Source organism: Mytilus californianus, unplaced genomic scaffold, assembly GCF_021869535.1.
Source record: "Mytilus californianus isolate M0D057914Y unplaced genomic scaffold, xbMytCali1.0.p SCAF_9, whole genome shotgun sequence".
In the NCBI taxonomy this organism is placed as follows: domain Eukaryota; kingdom Metazoa; phylum Mollusca; class Bivalvia; order Mytilida; family Mytilidae; genus Mytilus; species Mytilus californianus.
In genome coordinates this window covers 45,072,468-45,097,589 of record NW_026262745.1, presented here as the reverse complement: position 1 = coordinate 45,097,589, position 25,122 = coordinate 45,072,468, and the positions used below count along the sequence as shown (strand labels likewise).

The 25,122-nt window shown below is 32.6% G+C and overlaps 1 protein-coding gene across 1 annotated transcript; it reads left to right on the top strand.

Moving 5' to 3' along the window:
- The first annotated feature begins 9,757 nt into the window (after nt 1-9,757).
- On the top strand, nt 9,758-23,482 carry LOC127716080 (uncharacterized). The gene is made up of 5 exons (XM_052222164.1): nt 9,758-9,935; nt 17,339-18,987; nt 19,826-19,931; nt 20,955-21,131; nt 22,925-23,482. The coding sequence occupies exons 1-5, from the start codon at nt 9,815-9,817 to the stop codon at nt 23,221-23,223; spliced, it is 2,352 nt and encodes a 783-aa protein (XP_052078124.1). The 5' UTR covers nt 9,758-9,814; the 3' UTR covers nt 23,224-23,482.
- Nucleotides 23,483-25,122: the final 1,640 nt, after the last annotated feature.

Genomic DNA, 25,122 nt, shown 5'->3' with positions numbered 1-25,122 from the left:
TATATACCTCACTAATTTAGGGTATTTTTTTAATGTAAATTAAATTAATAATGATGATAACATTAACAGTACCAATTGTTCTGGACCAGATGCGCATTTCGACATACATGTCTCTTCAGTGATGATCGATGCCATAATATTTGAAAATCCAAAGCTTATATTGAACATATGAAGAGCGTCTAAACCAAAAAGGACAAAAAAGTATAGGCAAAATTGGGCAAGGTATCAGAGCTTTACATGAGTAATATGAAAGGTTCAATAATCATATCGTGCTCGTCAATGTAAATAAAGGCAACAGTAGTATACCGCTATTCGAAATTCATAAATCGACCGAGAAAAAACAAATCCGGGCCACAAACTAAAACCGAGGGAAACACGTTGTAAGTATTGTAAATTTTGTCTTCATTTAAAAGAAATACAGTTTTAGAGTTTAGGCGCCAGGACTCTAAGTGTACCAAATATTTGGAATAATACATGACAACAATAACACGTCTATAACTACACAGAAATTTGCTCCTGATCAAAACTGCAAGTTGCCAGAAGTCAGAGTTTCGATACTGACACGTTTTAAATGATACATTTTGATTGTAAATTTTGATTTATAAATTAAGTAGGTATAATTTGGTTAAGGTGATACTCTCCATCACGAAGTTGGTCTATTTTTTGCCTGTTCTTTCGGTTATCATTTGTTTTGTTGCTCCAATCTTTTAATGCATTTTGGCGTTACTGGTGAATAGTTTAACCGAAAAAAGTTCCGTAAGCACTACGATTGTTATAATTGTAGAATCTGAAATAAAAGTCTTTGGTCAGTATTTTTTGAAATTTGGCTCTTATAATTTGAAATTCTGTATGAAATTAACAGGCATTGCAAAAAGAAATGTCTGGTTTTTTTGGTTTACCATAGATGGCCTTTACCTTTATTACTTGACAAAACGTTTGGTCTATATATTATATACTAATATGTGTTGTTGTCAATTAAAAATAATTTTGTCATATGCTTTGCATTTCTGTTTGAATTCAGTTAGTGTTAAATGCTAGAAGATGAAAAAAATCGAAAAACGGTTACAAACGAGAAAAGAAGGACGGAATGAATTTTAACAAATCGAACATAATACTGGCAACATGTGACAAAGACGTTTGATATCAGTCAGTGGGCGTTAAACAAACAGCAATCAATCTATCAATCTTTATATATATATATATATATATATATATATATATCGATCAAACTTGTGTTATTCATTTCATTTCAAACGTTGATAATTCAGTCGTTTTGGCGATGCTAAATCTGATATTTAACAGTAGATCACGAGGCTAAGGCATTTTTTTTTTGATAAAACGATTACAATGAAATAAAATAGAATTACAAAAAATGATAGGTTGCATTGAAAAGGTAAACAGGTCCGTAACCCCGGCACATTCTGTATGTGCCTGTAATTCAGTGGTTATCGTTGGTTGCTGTCTGTCTTATTTGTTTTTCGTTTGTTGTTTTTTTGTGTGTGCATTAAATCAGGCCGTTGGTTTTCTCATTTGAATGGTTTCAAGTATTGTCATACCGGGTCCTTTTATCGCTTTCTATGCGTATTGGTTATGCTCATTGTTAAAGGCCGTATAGTGCACTATATAGTTGTTTACATCCTCTTCCTTTGGCCCATGGTTGATAGCTTGCTCATTGAGAGGGGTGGAAAGGTCCCTGATTTCCGCTTCCTTCCCCTACTCCCACTTCCCTCCCCAATACTCCAAGACGAAAAATTGCTCAAAATTTTCCCCAGAATATCCTATTTTTACTCCCCCTTTTCCGCCACCTGATTACCATGTTCCCTTACCCCTGTTCACTCCCTCCATTGACAAACATACCAAATACTTTTATCTTTATATTAAGAAATGTTTATAACATTAAAATTTTGTTACGATGAAAATCTTCTGCATTTCGACATGAATGACATTTTAATATCATTTTTTGAAATCTTTATTTTTGTTCAATATCATAATTTTTACAAATTTTGACATGCTGATGTATAATAAAGATTTCAGTTTATTATTTTATTGGAGTATTTAACATTCACAAGTTGCTAAATATCCTCCGGAAATATGTAACCTCTGACACTATACGTAACAGTTCAATCCTTAAGAGGTGTCGTAAATTTTATTTTATAATCATAATTTTACCCAAGTGATCATTTAATTTCTAAATATCAAAACGAATAAAATGAAAAAGTAGGAAGAAGGGCCAATCAAAATGATATCAAAACCGGTAAATAATTTAATCATGAAACATCCTCTTTAAAACAAAATGTATATGATTCAGCAAACTGTCCTGAGCTCGTCTGGCTAAATGAGTCAGTGTAAGCTATTGTTAACAATTGGTGTCCGTCGATCCGTCTGCTTACTACATTTTCGCCATCCCTTTGCTTTACAACTATGGGAATTGCGACAAACATGATTGCAGAAAGAACTGATGGAGAGCACTTTATGAAATCCAATGTCTAAAAAATCTAAAGTTTCGTCCAGGAAAAATGTATGGCCACCTGAGGCAGTTCTAGAACCAGACTTTTCAGTCTTCAAAATTTTTACAAACCATGCACGAAACAACCGAGGATGTTTGATCCGATCGGATGGCAAACCTAGTAACGTCTGATTTATTTTGGGAAGACGAATGATATTCAAACTCTCACAAGAATATAACACATCCGTAACAAATGAAACATAACAAAATGCCTGAAACATTTTTTTTCTCAATTATAATCATTTCTGTTAAAAATCATATTTTGCACATTACATATTTAAAATTATTTTATTTTTATTTTGAACCAAGCATGATATATGACATATAAACATATAATAGAATAAGGCTTTATTAAAAATCCTATTATTTCATGACTTTAAAAGGATAAATTTAAAGAAACATTTTGTTTGTTTATTTCTGACTTCAGTCCATCAAAATCGACCAGAAAGTGGACTCATAACAAGCATTAACACAACTTCAACCGAACTATTTTTAGATAAAAAATCATTCACAATCAATTCAATTTTATTTACGGTAAAACTCGAATTGAAGATTATTTATGAATTATTAACGCTACGAGCAATTTTTTATTGTCCTACAATGTATATGTCTTGCATGTTGTACATGCATGTATCAGATTTCGTACCGTAAAACCTAGAGGGTATGGCGTTAACATGGTTATTATGAACAACAATAGATAACGTTATATCAATATTTGTAGAAGTTTGACACCCAGTTAGGCAGATGTGATTAGTAAATAATATAACGGTTAATTGGTCCAAAAACATAGAATTTTTAATAATCTTTTCAGTTGCCAATACTTATCGTGTAAGGATCTTTAATAAGTAAATTTTGACTTAATTATCGTGCCATTTGTACAGTTTGTCTCCTTCCCGGAAATGATTTTATCAATGTTTACAAATAAGATATATGTTATTTTTAATAAGGAAAAATAAACATGCGTATTTTTAATATTTATATATACAAAATAATTAAGATAATTATATTTTTGATCCCATGTCTATTCTTTCTGAAGACGAATTTCATTCACTATGAAATGTACAAAGTAAAACCTGGGACTATTATACTGTTAAATGTCAAATTTCGTAACAATCCTCTTATTTTGAATTTTAAACCAAAAAATATATTTAGCTTTACTTTTATAATATTTCACATTGCAGTCAATACTATAACTACATTATACTTAATAATAATGAAACTGATGTGTTGTTTCGAAAATTGTTATTGAAATGTAATCTAGCATCTATTTTTTTATTTACTGACATTTATTTATGAATCTTAAAACAAAGATCACTTAAACTGGCATCTTGTAAGAGATTCTTAATTTCACTTATTAGAAAAGATGTGGGACCAAATCATCTGCAAATTGAAAATCTCTACGTCAAAATCGATATTATACTTGTCAGTTGTCTTTCCTTTGTTTGGATAACGATCAACATTTTTTCTCTAAATGCTTTCTATTCTTTCAGGAACTGACTGTCTGAAGCTTACACGTTAACTCATAAATAGGTTCTACTTCCATGTGGAGGAAAAAATTAGCACGACCTACTGATCGAGACACATAATATTACAAAAAGCAAGTCCTAGAATCTGTGTGTTTAGTGGTTCACCATCCTGATAAAACATTGTTTTGGAATTTGTTTTATTCTCAATGCTTTTCAACTTTCAACTTTCTTCTTTACTTGGGCTTTTAAATTGTTTTATTCTAGCGTCTCTGATGAGTCTTTTATAAACGAAACGCGCGTCTGGCGTACAAAATTATAAACCTCATATCTCTATCGAGGTTTTTTTTGCAAAATAAAATCCCTAACAATATACGTGAAGTTTACAAATAAAAGTCACATATATTAACTCAGAGAACACACCCTTATTTCATGATTCTAAAAATTTACAAAGGTGTTTTTTTCAGTTAAGATGATTAAAGTCATAAGACACTGATGATCAGGTCTCAACTTAGAAGCATTACAGTTATTAATATATTTGCTGTCCAAAGAAGCTCTCTTATCAGCAGTGAAACATGGTATGGATATTAATCCCTAATATTATAAGTTGCATAATTCAGAAGTTCTGTTTTCTATCAGAATGATTATTTACAATTGAATTCCCAAAAGTGATTATGTAAAAATAGGAAGGTGCAGTGTGAATGCCATTCAGACAACTCTTCACCAGAGACCATATGACAGATATTTTCAACTATAGGTCAACTTACGATCTTCAACAATGAGCAAAACTCTTACCGCATAGTCACCTAAAAAAAGGCCCCGAAATGACAAATGTAAAATAAGTCAAACGAAAAAACCAACGGCCTGATTTATATACAAAACAATTGACGAAAAACAAATATGATATACAGATACAAACGACAGCCACTGAATTACAGGCTCCAGACTTTGACAGGCACATACAGAATGTGGCGGGGTAAAACATGTTTGAATTAAGGCGCCAACCCTCAACTGTAATTTAAAGACAGTTGTCATCATATTAGGCCTGATAAATCATGTGAGAGACAAACTACATTCGTTCATTATATATATATATATCTAAGCCTACGAGTTAAAACGTGCAAGTGCTTCTTATTTTTTATATAAAAGAAACACAACTAAATGTGTTTGTTCTTTAAAATTTCAGCTCAGTATTATAATATCTTTACTCAAAGGGTTACGTCCGAGCTAATTTACCAGTTCTAGAAAAATATATCAATCCAAGGTAATTTAAATAGTTAACGATTTAAAGCCTTTTATATTCAGAACTCAGATTTAGTGGTAGTCTAGCTACATTTTGGAGAAAAAAAAATGTTTTTCGTATCAAAATTTACACAAAGATCCCAGGTATCACAATTACTTTTAAACTTATAAAGGTTGTAGATCTTTCAATAACGTTGCCAATATCAAAATTTCATCTACCTAAAGAATGATGTTATATTTGGTTTGAAGGCTTGGGCTCAGATAGGCCAAGAAGGAAGTCATTTAAAGGTTTGAAACTATAAAATGTGTCGGCTTTGCACGGAATACACACCTGTACCGAAGTAAATTTTCAAAAAAGAAATGTACTTTTAACTCTTCTCCTGTCCTCTTTGGGTGCAGCACTTTTAATTACTACGTAAAACTGAGCATCTGCCTCAGGCAAAATTGACCTTTCTGATTATAGGTCTTTTTGAGATTATTACACTAAGCCAGTAAAAATGGCCTGTCAAGCTGTTAAACGTTGACATTTAGTGGAACAAAAGTATAAAAATGTGATTTCGATGAAAAACTATAATGTGCTTTGATTACCGTTGATTACCCGGCTTTCAAAATGCAAAATGACCTTATGCAATCATTTCGATGTAGATCCAGAGAAATGCCGGGCAGCCTTTATACCCGAGACATTCCAGGCCTCTTTTGTATATATTCAAAATTTCAAAATTTCAACCCCTGCTTACTAGTAATTGATTATTGTGTTGTCCTGACTCCCTGTCTTCCAATAACCGTAAAATTCTGTTCTCTTGTTGTGGACTCTGAAGTTTGTGTGTTTCGTGGAACTGATGCTTTTAGTTCAAAAGGGCGAATCGGATAATTTATTGTTTTAGTATTTTGGCTACACAAAGGTCTGATCTCTGAAATAGATATACATTATCCATTTTTGTTCCTGAAAATAGTTTGTTTAAGTAGCTAGGTTTGCAAACAAAATTACTTCAGGACAAAAATCAACGATTTGCATAAAATAAGCCTTTGTCGACGATTTGAAAAATTAGACCGTGAATTTACACTCAGACTCGGGTTAAGACTAAAACCTTTATAATTATGAAAGTAGTATGCAACTCATCTTATATAGATGCTCGTTCTTGATGAAATACTTGCCACTGAACAGAAGCAAACAACAATTAATCAAGTATAATCGATGTTTGTAAGGCTCATTGTGTGATACAATCTTTCTCAGATACCTTACAAGAGGCATCGGATTTAATGTCCCCGTTCCGATCTTTCGTGAATGCGTATTTATACATCCCGGGAAAGCCAAACAAACGCACCACCTTAGCAAGAATTTAATGACAGTCGGGATTTCCATATTTCTAAACTCCAGTCATTCCTTGGGGTTTAACAAAAAAATGTTAGGACAAAATGTCAGAATTAGTAACTTTACAAACTTTTAGTTCATCAATTTTAGACTTTCAAAGTATATATTTCTTGACACCATTTCCTAAAATTATCCAACTTACAGCTTTTCTCAATAAAATTGGATCATAATATTATGTTTTCAATAGATTTTTTTAACAGAATTCTATAAGTATATATATATAAATATAAAAATATTGTTAACCAACGCAAACATAATTTTAAATTGAATTGTGACCTTTTGTCTGCAACTTTTGTCCTATAAATGTATGTCCTCTCTAGTACGTATATCCATACATCTACAAAGCTTTGTATTAGTTGTTTTTAAAAGAAAATATAACGACAATGTTTAACCATATATTTCACGGAAATTTAACCTGATGTAGATGTTGTAATTTACAAAATTTCGTAGAACTAGTAAGTTATACATCTTTCGTGGAAGTTTAGTAAGAATCGGGACTTAATTAAATCCGATGCCTTGTGTTACGAGACTGTCACGTTCATTGGACATTAAGAACCATTGCCACAACTATATTTGAGGGTTCCGTAGGTGGCCTGTTGAAAGGCCAAACTTCGATCCCCATGGCTATCAAATATACCCTCAGTTTCCAGTTGCATTCCAAAGTTCCTGCCCTCCATCCTGGTCGACCTCTATTTCAGGACCGACCTATTTGGTTTATTGTCAATTTGAATGTGCATGAAATATTTGCCACTTGGCGTAAAACAAACAACAATCTTTCGTAGAAACGTAGATGAAAGTATCTTTTATATATGTCTGGAAGAATGTAGAAAAAAAAGTCACAGAAAAAAGTCACGGAAATAAAGTCACGGATAAAAAGTCGCAGGAAAAAAGTCACAGGCAAAAGTTCCAAGAAATAAAGTATAGAAAGGGGGGGGGGTTAACTGTACATACAGCTTTTTAACAAAATTGTCAGAATATTTCATAAGCGGTAAAGCAATTATTTGACTTTTAGATCAAACAAAAGTTAATGCAGGAATTAATGTTAACCCAAACGAGACATATAGTATTTCAGTTTTCTTCCCATATTCAAATATTTCCAGTAACAGAATAACCCAATCAGTGAATTCAATAAACGTTAAAATTATATTTTACAATTCATTTAAGTTATAAAACGGTGAAGATATGACTCGCAGACAAGTGGCCCCAGAAAGTACAGATTCTAAATTCGAGATAGGGAAATCGAATTAACATATGGCTGCCAAAATTATCGTCAAATTTCTATAATTATAAGATACAATTTTAATCATTTCACGGTAATTTAACCTGATGTAGATTAAACAAACCATAAAATTTTAATTTTATTCCAACTTAATATATGTAAATTACCGTCTAACAATAGGGTGTATCAAATTTATGACCAAAACACAGTTTATCATTCGTGTTTTACAGAGGAAATCAAGTTCTTCTCACTGTTTAACCCACGGGTTCAGAAGTGAATATCTACGAAAAGTCAATTAAATTGTAAAACAAGTTGTTAACCAGTTTATTAAGTCCAGGGGACACAGGGATATTTTACAATCCGGGACTTTGATTTTACCGGGCAATCATTGATTGTATACAAAGTCCATAAATCAATTTATTTACAGTATTGTTATCGCTGATCGATCTGAAATTACTCAAATATTGAACAATCACTTGATAAAATTTGAAAAATTGTCTCATTAACAAAAGTTTGAAATTTTTCTTTGAAGTTTTCCACAGATTTGAGTCCGTAGTAACGGAATTTCGGATCGATAGAGTTTATAAATTAAAAAAAGAATGAAGTCGAGATTTTGGGTGTATATATGAATAAAAACCAAGAACAATAGTAAAAGCGACTTGAAACTTTTAGATTGATTTATACATATTAGTCTCAGAGTCTATGATAAAAAGTAAAAAATAAAATATTTCACAAATACGGATATAGAATAAGGAGATGTTATACAGTAGTTCTTTTTAGTTTGTTGATGCCAGAAAATAACCATTCAAAGACCTCTTAAAATCGTATTAATTATAAGAATATAAATTGCAAGTTTATCAATCTCTGTAAGGGATCTTGATTGTATGAAACCAAATAGATGGTTTACAAAAACGTTTTGCTTGATGATTATTTTCTCCTTCATCCAAGAGAAACTAAAGAGTAAACCAGTCAACATGCACGAACAGATTTAATCTCGTTAGGAAATGGTGAATGGACATTAAAACTAAATAAATTAGATGTGAGCAAACATATAAAATCAAGCCGTTACATTTGATAATTTCTGAATCCATAATGTCCGCATTAAAATAGGACCCCGTTTAGAAACAGAGGAAGCCGTCCATCACCGTTTAACAAACCGTATCTCCAATGTTCTTATAAATGGGGATATAATCGGTCAGAAGGGTTTCAATTACTTCTTTAAAAAAATCTTAATGTACATAAAATTAACATGGTATATCCCTTTGTATTTTAAAACAGTTTCGTAATAACAAGCATGTTTTCTAAATGTGTCTGTGTAAAAATTATCAAATCTTTTGATCAGAAAACCATGGTAACGTTTATAGAATTATAGTAATTTCTAAACGGAAACCAATACCACAAAAGAAATCAATTTTGATTCAATAATTCCCATGATATTTTTCTCATTTCCTGGCCAACAAACAATTCCCTGAAGAGACCATTATTTACTGACCTAAGTTTGCCCTTTAACTCTGTTTATAAGGATGTTTACTTCTTTTTTGAGGAAATTAAAGAAATAAAATGACTTTCCGTTTTCAAAATTGATTTAAGGTTACTTTATCCAATTAAAGAAATGTAACAATTCAAAAACCTGTGAAATTTTTGGGCCGTTGCATTACCTATGTAAATAGCAAATCAGCCAGGTAAATAATCTATTATTGTGTACATTTACAAAATAAACGCGATAACAATTCAAGTTACAATTGTTACCGTTTCTATTGTTAATCTTTTCATTCATTCATTTCAACGGTTTCCACGAGGTAATTCTTCACACTTGAAAATACCGCTATTTACAAAAAACTAATTTGCATATCAATACACCCCGATTGTTGAATGGCTAATTTTGATGCGCCTGCGCAGAGACGACTGATCAGCTGAACGGCGCTTATTACAAACCACAAAATCCTCATGTTTTCAGTGTTAAATTGACATTTCGTAGGAAAAGAGTTTTCATCAATGTGACAGTTCACAAAATGCCCAGGACCTTTCTTGTCCGAAGAACAGCATTACAATTTGAGAATCCATCTTCAACAGAAAGTCAAGAAGATAGTGAAATTAATTCTACTGAACTTCACGTGAACCACAATAATAAAGGTATGTTTATTTCATATGTAATCAAGCATGAAAGTGATGGCCTTTTATATCTTCTCTATTATTTAGATTTTTAAACATCTTTTTAAAATTCTATTAAAGTTATACCGTTATATAAATATAACGGGTTTTGTAAAAAGGCAAAAATTACCAAAATTAGCAACTGTTTGACAGAAATGTCTAGCACCTGTATCCGACGGGCATCTGTCAGCATCCGTTAAATAAGGATTGCAGACTGTTCATTATGATTGTAATAATTCAATGTTATCTCTGTCAAGTAAATCCTTGGTCTCGAGATTTTATTTGATAAAATGGGGATGTTTATTGCCATGTCAGATACAAATGAGTATTATTAATTAATTAAAATACTCTTATAATCATCGTATATATGTGTATTATCATGAGAATTGTGTATTACTGTTAATATAAATGTCAGAATGGTAAATTAATGATGGTTAACCACACATGGGAGAAGAATGTTTATAAGTAGACATGTGATTATGTTGTGTTGTTTCAAAGATTTCCCGATTTGATTATATCAGAGACATATAATATTGTATTATATGTCTCTGATTATATAGATAAAACTTTTTTAAAGAGTTCAACCGATACTTAAGTTCTCTAATATAGTAAAAATGAAACCAAAAGGTTTAAAATTATATCGTTTCATTCATTTTTTAACTTTATAGATATATATTCACATAAAAATGTTGACATAGAATTATAAATATCAAGTTTCAGCAAGCTACATATATAAAAACTTGGTTTAAGTAGGTTTTTTTATTGATCTATTTCAAACAAGTATTTCTCTAGAAAGGAAAGATTTTGGATAGACAGAAACCAAATGTACTAAACTTTAAGGTATATAAAAAAAAATAATGTTCCTACATACTTGATAATTTTGGTAAAATGGCTTTATACGATCTTTTGATACGGAAATATTCGGAGACTCACAGTCACAGTGTTGGTCTAAGATCCAGCTGGGACTATTATACTGTCAATATATTATGTCCCAGGATCAAGCAACTTTTTTTTCTTTTAAATTCATATACATCATGTACAAGAAACCTACTCTTGTCTGTTGTGTCCACTTTTAGTAAGACATTTTTAGACTAATGTACTAATGTATTATGTATTAGATCAAAGTTAGAGAAGTGTTTATATTACAAACTTTTCAATTGTTAATGATAAAGACCTTGATTAGACAATGACAACACACAGATTATACTGTTTTTACAGTTGATTTCTACGTTTCCATAATGTCTGGGAAACTTTAATTACCATGCATTAACACATCGGATCGAATAAAGTTCCCACCAATTAGTTTTTATTGTAATTAACCACGTAGCGAACCAAATCGATAAATTTCCGACATTCAAACAAGATTTACACCTCAACAGTGCGAATTCACCTGTCGCCTGGAATTGTCTGCACCGTTAGAACTCTGCATCATTAAAGATTAGGCCGACACACTCATATAATTCAAAACTTCAATTTAACTTTTGAAGACCGGTTAGAAGTTTGATTAAGTTATCATACCCCAAAGGGACCGAAGGTTATAAATTATAAAATAGATAGGAAAATTGTATTTCTTTATTTGTATAATTATGTTGTCAAATAGATTAATTTATTTGATAACTGTTGTCTGTTACAAAATACGGCAATTAGATGTTTGTGTTTTCTATATAAATATACCAACAGTACATTGTCCTTACATTTTTATAACAAATATAAATATATAATTTGTCATGTTATTGCTTAAGGCATGTAATAAATATACATACAATTTTATATTTAAATTTTCTCTTTCAAAATTTAACATAATCATTTCAAAGTCATTAATTATTCGGTAACATTAAAGATTTAACATCTTTGAAGAAAGAAACATTTTAAAACGAATTAAAGATGTTTTTCGAGTGGTATTTAAAACCCATCGGAACGCGCCAAAAAATTCAAATTACAATGTCCGTGAATAATTAAAATAACGGTTGATCGTTGATTAAATTTCATCATGCATCTAGCATCTGTCACTGACAGTCGATTGCAGTCTTCTGGTAATCTTGTATGGGCTTCAATATTGATTTTGGCTATTTTTCATTACCCAGGCGCTGTATCTGCGTTCTGGGATTGGTCGTCTGCATGATCAATAACGGTCGTCTGCCAGAGAGATGTATTTAAGGAACCTTTTTGTATTAGCATATTGATGGCGTTACACAATGATTAACGATTGAAAACAGGAAATTACTCTATTTTAGGTACCTAGTTGTAACAGCTGCGTAGTATGGATATTTTCTAAAATAAGAAAGGTCTTTGACGATATTTATTGATGTGCAGCAGACTTCTGCTTCACAGACAATTGATTTTTAAATTTGACGCTATTTGATGAATACGTCTTTTATACCGTCGGAATAAGAATGCCGTTAACATTCATGTATTCTTCAAATTTGCTAAGACTTTTTTCTCATACGTGGATACTAAAATATCTATGTTGTCAAAGAAACTGTCTCTGCTTTTATTAATAACATTTTTGATAAATACCCATTTATGAATGTATTAAATATCTCTCATTCTAACACAAAACGTGTCAAAATTAAGACATTTTTATCTCATTTTTTCGCCTATTTGGATTACGGTGACGGATTATGATTAGAGTGAAAACAATATGTTACCCGTGTGTTGTGACAACGGTGGTCCGTAGTATATGCAGGTAATCCCGGAAACAAATACGTGATATCCAGAGAAAACCGTGGACGATACAGTTAGGGATAAGGGGATTATATTTTAGTTTACATACTGATTCCTTTATTTGGTTATTTCATTACATTATAATCGCCATGATGTAAGTGGATAACGATGTTCATACATATTTGTGAATCGGGTTGAATCCGTTGATTTGCGGGTAATAAGTAACCGAGCAAAGGCGAGTCCGTGGTTACAAAGATTTACAGTCATCTTGTATTATTTAAACTATATGTACAGTTGTTGATTACATTTTCCTACCAGGGGATTGGGCAAGGAGGGGAAACTTGTACTCTGCCATCGTATATATATATATACAAGTAAATGTGTGATATTCCAGATTCCATATTCAATATTTTATTAGTCTCACTACTTTATTAGTTCCTATTAGTCTCACCACTTTATTAGTTCCAGCCACATTTTGAAGGCATAAATATGAATAATGAGATAGATTTTAATGCGTTCGACACGGTATTATATCTGAAAAAAAAAATTACATAAGGTTTGCTCAAAACCAAAAGTTTCTACAGCCAAATACGTAATACAAAAAAAATCTCTATTAGAACAGTCAAATCCGTCAAAGGTCAACTTGGGAATCAACTTGACTTTACTTGAGGTAGTTGTAACGAAATGACATAATACATGAATAAAAAAATTAAAAGAAGTCAAAATTTATAAAAGATTAATTCATGATAATACAAATAAGAAAACACAGATGCACGTTCACGCGATACACCTTTCGTTTCCGCACGAGGAAGCATCGCAATCTTTAAAAGAATATCAATTATTAAAATGAACACGAATTAAAGTTCATGTATGACGACTTTTACCTGTAAATATGCCTTTGTTTGATTATATCTTATGTTTTAAATAAGAATTTAGAAACATCTGTGTAGTTAAAATTAAATCTTCTGTAAACAGCGACAGATGTATAGCAGAACATATAAAAGTATTATTTAAAATATGTTTTTAGCAGGTAACATTCAAAAAGTTGAGCTATTAATGTTATTTTCACCTTCTAGGTACTCTTTTTGTAACTGTATTTTTTTGTACGTTTCACCTGGCTTAAAACTATTTAAAGATCTGTCCGTTACGATACAAAGTAAAAATAGTCGTAAAAAATGGGTCTTTATCAAGATAATTTGGTAACAGTTTGACGGCTCGATCATTAAATGGGGTGACTCTTGCGTAACGAAATAAATGTTTTACACTGATAACAATAAGAGGCTTCCAAACTGTGATTAAAACGCTACATGTAGCTATCATTTGGTAGACATGTAATCTTATGAGACTCGCGCTCTTTTTACAAAAAACAAACAAAAAATGAATGACATCCGTCTCTTTTTATAAAGAATATATGTAAAGAACGTAAATTTTAACGAATAATGAAATACTATAGTCATGTAAATGATAAAGATTTGGGACAAAATTAACCTAAACAGACAGAAAAATTAAAAATAAAAAAATAAAAAACCAAAACAGATGCAATACCAGTCAGAAAGCAAATTAGAAAATATAAAAATATGAATAAATAAAGTCCCATGTCCTCAGTTATAATGTCCGTTAAATACAGGACCTTAAGTCTTCTTGGTGCAGTGTCGGATCCAGAAATTTTCATAAGGGGGGCCCACTGACTGCCATAAGAGGGGGCCCGCTCCAGTCATTCTTCAGTGGTCCCTAAATAATTTACCAAATTTTCCCACAAAAAAGGAGGGGGGGGGAGTTGCGGGCACTCTGGGCCTCCCCCTAAATCCGCCTCTGTCTTGGTGGATAGACGGTCAGATCTGTTACAATCATTCCACTATCTATATTTTATTCCGACCAAAATTGATGTTATTATGGGCTTAGTCTAATAACACGCAAATTAAGTAATTTCTCGATTGACAAGATGTCAACACTACACGCTTGTCGTTGTGAAAATTCCATTTTATCCTACAACGGTTGCTTCATCATATTTCCTAATCAACTTTGTTAAGTAACACCTATTGAGTTATTGCCCGTTATGTATTTGTGAAATCTTAGCACTTCCTTCTTAAACGGCGATAAATTAATTAAAATGATCGGTGATTTATTAGTCTGATAAGAAAATCCATTCGATTTTACTGACACTTGCAATTATCGAAACTTTTATCCAATTTGCATTAAATCCCAGGATTCATATGAGAACGTACCAAAATTTTTTCGATATAATTGAACGTGTTATTTGTAATATTTTCCCAAAACCTGATAAAAATAAGAACGCAGATTAAACGAAAGCTTTCCGTCTGAGATCAAGATTAAGAAACTTCGAAAAACCCAAAATGGTTTCGTGAATAAAGGCATCTAAGAAACGTGATCAATTATACTATGGACTGTATTTTATAAATCATTATAGTTTGATTTGACTATATAACTATTTTGATTCGAGCGCCGCTGACGAGTCTTTTGTAAACGAAACGGCGTCAAGCATGCAAAGTTATAAGCCTGGTGTCTTTGACGAGTTTTTACAATCCGTGCAATTAATAAGTTCCAAGTAGACGAACGTGTATACTGCTATATAAGAGCGCGTCGCGCAAGCTCAAGATTCCAATATATTTAATAAGAGTATCTTTCTGGTATACCTATCTGTCACACGCGCACACAGATGATACATACTCTTGACTATGACTTAGTTTACAAATTAACGTTGAGGGGGGGGGGGGGGTATAATTAGTAATCGTTCGTGAAATGTTCATGTTTTATATAATAGTCAAAGGTTAAACTATTACAAAGCAAACACTTTGATAAAGTTTATGAACTTTTAATATGAAAGAAATTTTTGTAATGTTTTTCAGAGTCGAAGGTTGACAGCGGTCAACTTTTTAACGATCGATTTATGACACGCGAAGAAAAATGACCCTTCTAAATTTTTTGTGTCATTTTGAAGATTTTGAGAAGTACAGAGCAAATACGAAAAATTATGGCCTTTTGTCAGGGGAACAGTTAAAATGTAAAACAGTTAACCTATAAAATAGCAGGGGTCTTTTTAAACTATTCAAATTTGATAACCCAATACACCATTGAACGGGAAGTTGGAATGCAGGTTTTTGTTCCCACATAGAAAATTCTGAATGAATGAAAGATCATCTCAACGAGATGACCGTTAATTTAAAAGGAATTCCATTCAACATTTTTACCTTGAACCACTGTATGACCAACTTGTTATTTTCTAACACCTGTCGCACCTTGCGCTCTACCTGACAGGTAGAAATTGTTTGGTCGTTATAAACATCCAAAGACAGATGTGACACCTTTCTTATGAGGGTCAGAGGGGTGGTCCGCAGGGAGTCTAGGGAGTATCTTTTCTTCTTTATAAAAAAACACTTGCAATGTTTTGGCCAGAAGAAAAAGTCAAGTAATTTGAACATCTGCCGGTAGTGAATCCCGGTCAGTGTCATTCTTATGTCAAGAAGTAATATCTTTTAAATTAGGTCAAATCAAACCCTAGAGTACACTAAGGATAATTTATTCTTGACATCCCATTATTATTAAAATTAAAGATTTTATAAACTGAATGCACAGGAAATGCAAATAATTGTGTGTAATATTTAAATATTCCCCACTGTAATGGACAACTCAAGCATTCCTTCAGGCATATCATCTAAAGTTAAGATCGAAAAGTTATAACTTTTTACGGAAATTTATTTTTGATGATGCTTGACTTATTGACACACGTGCTTATTAATGATTTAAAAGATATGCATAGTCTCCTTCATTGATAACTACATTGAATTTAATTTCTAAACGTTGCTTCAGTAATCGTGCAAGCAGAAAAAAATTAAGTTATTTTCGTTTACGTAAGAATTGTGAACATAACTCGCATATGGAAAAAATATCTGGTTTTGCAAATGTACTGTTCACTTTTGCTGAACGAAAAGTCCCTCCTCCCACTCGGCCTAGAAAAAAATAATTTAGCAGTATCAAACTTTGTTTTCAGTTTTCATGCTCTAAAGTCCAACTTATAATAAACAACAGAACATTAAAAACATGCGGTGACAACGAATACAGTAAATTCAATAGATAATTTTTTAATGTTAGAAGGAAAGGCGAGTAATTCAGAAATGGCCACACACTGGTCGTAATGGCGATCACCAAAGTTTCAATCAATAGATAAACTATTTTTAAGTGTCCATATCTATTAAAATGTCATAATTCCTTAATGTGCAATTCCAGTTGTGAAGTTGTTAAAGAAATGCAACACGTTTTTTCTTGTGACAGCTGTATAAAGAGATCTGACCAACATGTCGCCACGGTCATTTATCGTAAATGTTGAAAGGATAAAAAAATCAAGCTGTGGCAAATTGATAATAAATGGGATAATTTTATATTTTTTTATACCCTATAAAATTAAACTATCGATAAACAACAGCTTACCCTGATAAATATCAAATACATGTATAAAATAAATGTATAATTGTATTCACGTCGTAATTTTCAGTTTCTAAATCTTAAATGTGTTTCATTATGTTGTTTGCGTCTGCCCTCGTCTTCCAGAAATATTTCAAGTAAATAGCCCGAAAGACTCTCATTAAATGCATATATACTTTAATAAACACTGAAGATCGTCTTGCCCCTTTCATGTGTGTAACTTGTATTCGTTTCGTCAAATTAATTAAGCAATCTTCTCTATTTTAGATTTCTTTTTTCAGATTTGAGCGTTCATGAAAGTTCATCCGACATTCCTCTGATAGAACCGAGAGTTAAAGAAGAAGAGGTCGAAGTCGAATCTGATTCTTCAAACTTAACAGAAGTGGTATCGTTTGATAAATCACCGACCTATCTGTCAAGGGCCATAAGCAAGGTCATCACAGTAGACTCGGTAACTGGGGTCATTGAAAATAAGACATCGTCGTTAAAGAGTTACATTAAGGAAGAGATACCAGATCCGGAACTAGACGCTGAAGTAGCCTATCATACTGACAGGTCATTTTCTAGTTCCACACGTGACATCAGTACATGTTCAAGACCTATAAGTATATCATCGGTGGAAAGCACCGGAAGTCAGGTTCACCATAGCAACACGTACAGTGATATCTCAGAGTCGAGTTTTCAAGAACATATTCGAGAAAGGATTGCACCGTTATCTCTTCCTCTGATAACTCCTCATCAGCCATTGCCTCCCTTTGCCTCTTTGGCTTACAACGTTTTTGTATCATCTAGAAAAACAATGGGTGAAACATTGCAGGAGACTGTTACCATGGATACACAACCAACCACAGTAATGAAACTTCCTCTTCGATTTCCATTGAACAATGATCAGGATCAGTGCTCATTGAAAAATGAAAGACTTACAGACGATGGTCAAAGTTGTGAGAACAAACAAACAAAAGAAACGAGGGTGAAATCAAATGACGAAATTAGTGAGAAGAAATTCGAGTCTTCTGAACAAAAACAAACCAAAGTCAATCCAAAAGAAACAATAAAAAGTGCTCCCAAAATATGGAACCCGTTCCATTATGTATCTACACCAAAAACAAACAAAGTGCTACCTGTTTCACCAGCATTTAGTTCTCCTGTTAGCCAGATTGTAAATAATTTGCGAAGTCCACATTTACCTCAATCTGTTATTAACTATGCTACCCCTTTTATTGCAAATTCATATCATCATTCAGAAAGACTGGATTCACCTCAGATGAGAATACCAGAAGTTCGGATTCCAGATGCTGAAAGATGTTACAACTTCTCATACAGTACTAGATCCCCCTTCTTACGGGAACCAGGCAGCTCTTTTCAGACGGTTCCGCAGATTAATGCTTCTCAGAATGTAAATTCCGTTTTCTCACCAAGAATACCCAGTCCATTTTTACCATACAGATCACATTGCACTCCTGAATCGTATGCTTCAAGTACAATGCCACCTTCGAGGACGTCGACTCCTACCATAACACCAATTCCGACAACGCCAATTCATCGAATTACGCCAATTTCGACAACACCGATTCGGTCGATACCAGAAGTTCATATGTCCAATGCACAGAAACGTCCTTGTACACCAGTGTCTGAAACACCAAAAAGACTACGTGTAGACAATGTTCCTTTTCAAATATATAAAGAAAGTCCGACGCAAAGTTTTGACCAATGTTTTCAGAATTTGCCGTACCGATGTCCTATAACACCGGTCATTACGAACAATGCTAGTCAAAATCAGGAGAATACATCGGTGAACAGGACACCAGTCACTCATCTGCAACAAAGGGCAGCGCTGCAACATGGGTCCCCTATTCTGGCACCATCGTCTATCTCCAAAGAAAATATACCAAACCAGAGTTCCAAAGACGTAGTTTTGAAAGTCGTAAAGGTATGTATACATTTATGTTCTATATTTAATAGTTTTAGCATGTCAAATGATTAGTGAAATGAACAAATTGTTCACAAGTTGTTTAGTTTAAACATATTTTATTTGCAAAAGTAGCAAAAGGGATTGGACACAAGTTATAACAACATTAGTGACGTCCTCTCCCTATATAAATATAAACACAAAGTACATTAGATAATGACGAAAAACATAGTAGGAATGCATGTATAAATACAAACTGCATACAAAAACAAAAAACAAAAAACAAAAAAATACAATATAATATGGAATAATATATAAAACTGGACTGGAGTGAAGAGTTGGAAAGTAGGAATTCAGAATGTTAATTGATTGTTTTAAATCTTTGTGTTATTCTGATATATGATTGTACAGACTCAAAAATTTCTTTGTTTTGCTGAAAAGAAAGATCACCGTCACCAGCCAATAGAAGCTCAATGGATATAGCATACCTTTCTAATTTTGAAAACAATATTTCTCTTGCTTCGTTGTTCGTCACGCCTAGTATCATCATCTTCATGAATCTGTAACATTTTCCAATAGAAGGCCACTTTTGCTCAATATTAATGTGAAAAAAATGATACAGTAACAATCGACAAAAAATGTGTTGTTTCTCGAGTTTCCATCCCTATTGCAAATTTCTGGACGCGATTGAATAAATAAAAGCGAAAGTCTATACTGAACAAATTTGGAAATACGAAGCCTCCCCAACCCCAAAAAAGCTCACCGAAACATTGTACAAATACAATCTCTTATGCTCTAGTTGCAAATGGGTATGACATTTTTTATGGCAACGAGACTTGATTCAGTGTTTATTTTTTAGACACAGCAGACACCACAGAAATTCGAAGTGATAAATGGAGGTTACGGTATAAAGAACCCGTCATTTGTGCCGCCAAAGCCTGCTGATATTACAAATATACAACAAGGTATGTACATTTAAGTCATAAAAGAAAAAAATGTTATCCATGGGACATCACTCCATGTCTACAACACTTTCATTCACCAGGTGATGTTGTTCAGTACTTGGCACGCGCCGCAAACTTAGAAAAGTGTGTCGTATTTTAAATAGACAATTTACCAGTCACAGTTTCGCGCTGTTTTCTTTATCTTAAGATGCTTGAGTAAAGACCATATGTTCACATTTTACTTCACAATTAAATATTTCCTCGTCATTATTTAAATGTTTGATTAAAAATGACTAAATCGTTAAAAGTTGCCACTTGACAAATTTCATTATGATTTAACTTTATTTACAAATCAGTAAAATGTCAATAAAGGTCTTTTCACAAAGATAACTAACTGTGCGATACTGGTCGTAGGTAAACAGGTTACAAATTGTACTATTATTCAATAAACAGGTAACAAATGTACTATTATACAATAGAGTGAATAGTGTCTATTTCAGTACAATTATGTAAAATTTAAATACGCCTTGTAGGATGTGAACTGTTTGACTTGACATTGTTACAGTAATGGATAGTGTATTGCCACTTTACAATAAAACATTTTTTTTAAAGATAAAAAATACGCTAAGTATTTTAAGTATTTTTAAATGGAACACCGTAAAAAAAGATCGTCACGTAACCTACTAGACATTATTTTTTTTTCGTTTGTATTGTTTCTTTCATATCGGGGTCTTTTTTCGCCGTCTTTACGATATGGGTTTTCTTATTGTTGAAGGCCGTACGGTGGCCTATATTTGTCTAATAGCACTTTATTTTAACTCTGGTGCATAGTTGTCTTATTGGCAATCATACCAAATCTCCTCATTTTCATATTGAATTAGTTTTACGGTTAGTCGTAGAGCCCAAAAGGGGGCGCATAAACGAATACTTTGTTGACCCAAATCGCGTTATGATTCCCTCGTGTATGCACATCGATATGATGAATTTTAGTGATATTCTGGAATACTTCCACTAGTATATAAAATGTTTATTTTTTCTTCACAGACGAAAACGGAAAAGGAAGCTTTATGTGCAAAGTTTGCGGCAAAGAATTTACCATTCAACGATTACTTAACCGCCATCTGAAATGTCATAGCGAGGCAAAAAGATACTTGTGCACTTTTTGTGGGAAAGGTTTCAACGACACGTTCGACTTGAAACGACATACTCGTATTCATACAGGTACGTTTAGTAATAAACATATGATATTCATAAATCATAACAACTGCTTTTAACAAATCAAATAACCAGTTGTATTGTTGTCGTCAAACACTAGAACTGTTCTTTACTGAGGTGTCCTAATAAATCTGTTAATGCATGTCCGTACAAAATCATTAATTATAGCATCAGTTCTCATTTAATACATATATCTATAACGAGAAAGATACGATGTATAACATTTACAGTTTTATTTAACTAGCACTTTTCGGTTCAGCAAAAGATATTTTTTGAAGCGTATAGGTTCTATACATATATCTATAACGAGAAAGATACGATGTATAACATTTACAGTTTTATATAACTAGCACTTTTCGGTTTAGAAAAGATATTTTTTGAAGCGTATAGGTTCTATACATATATCTATAACGAGAAAGATACGATGTATAACATTTACAGTTTTATATAACTAGCACTTTTCGGTTCAGCAAAAGATATTTTTGAAGAGTATAGGTTCTATACATATATCTATAACGAGAAAGATACGATGTATAACATTTACAGTTTTATTTAACTAGCACTTTTCGGTTCAGCAAAAGATATTTTTTGAAGCGTATAGGTTCTATACATATATCTATAACGAGAAAGATACGATGTATAACATTTACAGTTTTATATAACTAGCACTTTTCGGTTCAGCAAAAGATATTTTGTGAAGCGTATAGGTTCTATACATATATCTATAACGAGAAAGATACGATGTATAACATTTACAGTTTTATATAACTAACACTTTTCGGTTCAGCAAAAGATATTTTTTGAAGAGTATAGGTTCTATACATATATCTATAACGAGAAAGATACGATGTATAACATTTACAGTTTTATATAACTAGCACTTTTCGGTTCAGCAAAAGATATTTTGTGAAGAGTATAGGTTCTATACATATATCTATAACGAGAAAGATACGATGTATAACATTTACAGTTTTATATAACTAGCACTTTTCGGTTCAGCAAAAGATATTTTGTGAAGAGTATAGGTTCTATACATATATCTATAACGAGAAAGATACGATGTATAACATTTACAGTTTTATATAACTAGCACTTTTCGGTTCAGCAAAAGATATTTTGTGAAGAGTATAGGTTCTATACATTTGTTGTCATCTACTACCAATAAGTCGACATTGTTAAAAGGCATATGAACTGTTCCGTTATGAACATAATGAATACATTCATGTGTACACTTTCATTTGAATATACGCAATAAAACAAGTAGACTTATATATCCTTTAACGTTTCATATTTAAATTCAAATACTATATCGAATCATCTCTCTTTAACGATTTATTAAACGATTGTTATTTTAATATTAGGTTTACATGTCAAAGTTTACATCGCCGCGATGTAGCCTTTTGCGCTGATGTTGCGTAGAGCAAACACCAATCAATCAAAGTTTACATCGTCTCGATGTAGCCTTTTGCGCTGGTGCGGCGTAGAGCAAACACCAATCAATCAAAGTTTACATCGCCGCGATGTAGCCTTTTGCGCTGGTGCGGCGTAGAGCAAACACCAATCAATCAAAGTTTACATCGCCGCGATGTAGCCTTTTGCGCTGGTGCGGCGTAGAGCAAACACCAATCAATCATAGTTTACATCGCCACGATATAGACTTTTCGCATTGATCCGATGTTAAGCAAACACCAATCAATCACTCAATCAATCAAAGTTAACAACTTGAAAATTATTTTTGTTGTTAACTCACTTTCACAATTATATTCGTAAGCATGACAATAATATGTTCTTAATTTCAGGTGTAAAGCCATACAAATGCGAGCATTGTGAGAAGGCGTTCACACAGCGATGTTCATTGGAGTCGCACAGTCGCAAGGTACACAGTATGGAACTAAGCTATGGTTACAAACAACGGCGCAATAAAACGTACGTTTGTGAGGATTGTGGTCATTCTACAACGGATCCGGAAGTTCACTTTAAGCATTTGAAAGATCATCATCCTAACTGCCCAGCACTTGCCAAACCACATGATAAAAGACATTTCAAATTCCAGGCAAATGGAAGACCTTCTGGTTCGCCTTTACGACTAAGACACTAACTTTTGTATATTTTTGTCTCTTGTTATTGTTTCAAAGTATTATTTATTTTCCGTCCCATTGTTGTATATTAAAATGAAATACATTTGTATGAAAGATAGGGCTAAATATTACAGTTCAAGAAAAATGGCGTGCAATACATAACTTGAGCTTTTTGTTTATATGTATAAAGATATATCATGAATGAAATCCTTGAATGAACTGAATTCCATGTATGCCTATTTCATTATGGGCATGCATCATTAAAATATGAAAACTGTGTTTTCTTACGTTAGTTTTTGTTGTTATACAAGAAGGGCAGAAAATACTGAATGGGTTTTTCAAACCTTTGTAAGTTAATGACAAAAAACAAAAAACGACAAAAAAAACCCTCCAAAACAAACAAACAGCAGTATACAAATGCAACCTAGAAAACAAAAGATTAAGTAACACGAACTCAACCAAAAACCGGGGATGACTTGTGGTGCTCCGGAAGGGTAGGCACATACTGCTTCAAATGTAGCATCTGTTGAGTTGTTCATGTAAGTACAAACTCGGTTATAAGTCTAATGCGGTGAAGTCACATTCAAGGAAAAGAGGACTAGATTATGGTTACGACCATAGGAACATATCTGCCGTCATCTGTGAAACAGATATTACATAACGATAAAGGTATATATATAAAAGAATACAAAGGCTGGTCTAAAGGAATTAGTATACGTATTTCATTTGTTAAAAAAACCAATTACTATATAAAAAAGTAGATGTGGTATGATTGCCAATGAGACAACTAACCACCACAGTCCATATGACGTGGATGTCCGGAACTATTGATCACAGAACGGTCACAAACAGTCAGCTATAAAAGGCCTTATTTATGATAAAATATTTTAAAACAACACGATTTTTTTGTCGACTCTGCGACTTCTATCGCAGAAAGCTCGACATAGGGATAGTGATCCGGCGGCGGCGGCAATGGCGACATTAACCAAACACTTAAAAGCTTTATATTCTAGAAGATAGAAGAACTAGATATTTCCTACTTTGTATATAGATGCCTTATGTTATGAAGTTTCCGTCTGTCATATGCCCATTGTCCTTGACCTCATTTTCATGGTTCAGTGACTACTTGAAAAAAGTGAAGATTTATTGTGATGTTAATTTCTCTCTTACAAGGAGTAATAGGATAACTATTTAGTATGTGCTTACTTTGCAAGGTCCTCGTGGCTGTCAGACAGTTATCATATGATATCGACCTCATTTAATGGATCAGTGAACATGTTAAGTTTTCGTGGTCAAGTCAATATCTCAGATACTATAAGCGATAGGGCTAATATATTTGGTGTATGGAATGTTGTAAGGTGTACAGGTTCAACTGGCAGGTGTCATCTGACCTTGGTCTCATTTTCATGGTTCAGTAGTTACAGTTAAGTTTTATTTGACCATGACCTCATTTTCACGGTTCATTGCTCAGTGTTAAGTTTTTAATGTTTTGTTCTGTTTTTCTTAAATTATAAGCAATAGGTCAACTATATTTTGTGTATGGAATGATTATAAGTTGTATATGTCTGTCTGGCGTTGTGATCTGACCTTGACCTCATTTTCATGGCGCATTGGTCAATGTTTAGTTTTCATAGTTTTTTTAATTTCTAAGATACTATAAGCAATATGTCGACTATGTTTAATGCATATATTGATTTTAAGTCTGTCTGTCATGGTTCATTGGTTAATGTTAAGTTCGTTTCTAAGAAACTATAAGCAATTATAGGTCAACTATATTTGATGTATGGAATGGTTGTGAGGTGTGCATGTATTTCCATTTTGATTTTGGTTTATCTGACCTTGACCTCATTTTCTTGGATCATCTTAAGTTTATGTGATGATTGTAATAAAGCTTTATATTTAGGACTGTCATAATAAAA